General features: G+C 46.1%; 1 protein-coding gene across 1 annotated transcript in view; it reads left to right on the top strand.

Moving 5' to 3' along the window:
• ppfia4 (PTPRF interacting protein alpha 4) overlaps positions 1-2,865 on the top strand; it is a 108,799-nt gene that overhangs the window by 92,718 nt on the left and 13,216 nt on the right. The window contains 3 exon segments of the mRNA XM_070445825.1: positions 1,103-1,194; positions 1,313-1,442; positions 2,055-2,251. Coding sequence (XP_070301926.1) covers positions 1,103-1,194; positions 1,313-1,442; positions 2,055-2,251 — 419 coding nt within the window.

Raw genomic sequence — 2,865 nt, forward strand, 5'->3', positions numbered from 1 at the left:
CCAGGGTGGTCAGGAGCCTGGACAGACAACACATGAACAACACACAGGGTGAGTCAGCCTGGACACACAACACATGAACAAAACACACCAGGGGAGTCAGGCCTGGACACAACACATATGAACAACACACAGGGTGAGTCAGGCCTAGGCACACAACACGATGATCAACACACCAGGTGATCAGCGCTGACACAAAACACATTTTCAACACACCAGGGTGATCAGGGCCTGACAGGACAACACTATGAACAACCACACCAGGGTGAGTCAGGCCTGGACACACAACACGATGAAAACAACACACCAGGGTGAGTCCAGGCCTGCGACAGACAACACATGAACAACACAACAGGTGAGTCAGCGGCCTAGGCACCACAACACATGAACAACACACCAGGGTGAGTCAGGCCTAGGCACACAACACATGAACAACACACCAGGTGAGTCAGCCTGGACACACAACACATGAACAACACCACCCAGGGATCAGGCCTAGGCACACAACACATGAACAACACACCAGGGTGAGTCAGGCCTGGAAACACAACACATGAACAACACACCAGGGTGAGTCAGGCTGGACACACAACACATGAACAAACACAACCAGCGTGAGTCAGGCTGGACCACACAAACACATGAACAACACACCAGGGTGAGTCAGCCTAGTACACAACACATGAACAACCACACCAGGTGAGTTCAGGCCTGGACACACAAATACATGAACAATCAACACACCATCCTCTATGCGTCCAACGTTCTATTCATTGAAACTTTTCAACGCACAAACATGACAGACAAATTAGGATAGTCACATGTATGGACACACAACACATGAACAACACACCAGGGTGAGTCAGGCCTAGGCACACAACACATGAACAACACACCAGGGTGAGTCAGGCCTGGACACACAATACATGAACAATACAACACACATCCCTCTATGCGTCCAACGTTCTATTCATTGAAACTTTTCACGCACAAACATGACAGACAAATTATGGATAGTCACATGTATTGGATGAGAGTTGAACTGTTACAAATATTGTGATTGGACATTGATGTTGTTCCATTCCACAATGCCTTTCTTCGTCAGGAGCGTCTGATTGGTGAGATTGAGAAGCTGCGGAATGAGATCGACCACTTGAAACGCCGGAGTGGAGTGTTTGGAGATGGATCACACCCACGGTACACAGACATACACACACTAACACACACACTACACACACACACACTAGTCCCACACTTGCCCCATACTAGTACCCTATACTGACCAGGTTTTCTCTGTATGTATGTGTGTGTATAGGTCTCACATGGGCAGTGCCAGTGACCTGCGTTTTTCAGTGGTAGAAGGGCAGGATGGACACTACAGCTCTGCTGTCATCAGACGGGCACAGAAGGGCCGCCTGGCAGCGCTACGCAACGAACCCAACAAGGTAACCACATACACACAAGCACACACACACGTACACCACATACCCACCACACACACACCTGTGCCAAACTTGGTACCCTCCCCTGTGCCTGTGTGTCCAATTTCTGTGCCCATCCCAAGCTATGTCATGAAACACCACATATCCTCTCTTCCTCTCCACATATGCCCCCATCTCCTCCCTTTTGTTAGTGTCTCCTCTCTTCCTCCTCTCTTCCCCTCTTCTCCCTCATGGCTGATGATCTGATGGCCCTGATGAGGGCAGTAATATGGCTGATGGTTGTTAAGCTTAACACACTGCATTTGTCCCTCATTACATACAGCTCTCACCTAACCAATGCTTCTCTCTCTGACCCCTGCTACCTTGGACGTACGTATGTGTGATGTAAGTGGTATGTCTTTATCAATGTGTTTATAAAGTGTTTAAATATATGAGGTGTGAGTGTGGATTTGTTTGGGTATCTGAGCAGACTGTGTGTAATCTGATGTGTGCAATGTGTAACTGTCGTACAGGTGTATGCCTTGTGTAACGTGTGTGTGTGTGTGTGTGTATCTATCGTAATGGTGTGTGCGGTGTCTAACAGTGTGTGTGTGTGTTTGTGTACTTACCCTACAGGTGTGTGCGGTGTTTGAGCAGGAATACTCGTCTCTACGTGGCAGTGTCAGTCACCTCCTGGGCAGTGACGTGGAGGCTGAGTCAGACCTAGATGATGATGTTAGCTCCGTCCTCCTGTCACCCAGCGGCCAATCAGATGCACAGACTCTGGCTCTGATGTTGCAGGAGCAGCTGGATGCCATCAATGAGGAGATCAGGTAGGAGAACACACCAACGCAGACAACTATCGCAATACCCACTATCTCCCTCCCTACCTTACACCATAATATCTCCAGCATTTTCCAGAATCTGAAGCCTTGGCTTCCTCCTTTCCTGAAGGTTGTGTTACTCCTAGGCAGAGCGATGTGCAAGTTCTTTCCCCCATTTTTGATGCACCATTATTCTTTAACTCACACACCCAGGGAACATGCTTTATACTGCTGGTTATTATGTGTGTATGATGTAGTTATTATGAGTGTATGATGGAGTTATTATATGTGTACGATGTAGTTGTTGTGTGTGTATGATGTAGTTGTTGTGTGTGTATGATGTAGTTGTTGTGTGTGTATGATGTACTTCTTATGTGTGTATAATGCTATTATTATGTGTGTATGATGTAGTTATTATCTGTGTATGATGTAGTTATGTTTGTATGATGTCGTTATTATGTGTGTATGGTGTAGTTATTATGTTTGTATGGTGTAGTTATTATGTTTGTATGGTGTAGTTATTATGTATGTATGATGTAGTTATTATGTGTGTATGGTGTAGTTATTATGTGTGTATGGTGTAGTTATTATGTGTGTATGGTGTAGTTATTATGTTTGTATGG

Source organism: Salvelinus sp. IW2-2015, linkage group LG11, assembly GCF_002910315.2.
Source record: "Salvelinus sp. IW2-2015 linkage group LG11, ASM291031v2, whole genome shotgun sequence".
Taxonomy (NCBI): Eukaryota; Metazoa; Chordata; class Actinopteri; order Salmoniformes; family Salmonidae; genus Salvelinus; species Salvelinus sp. IW2-2015.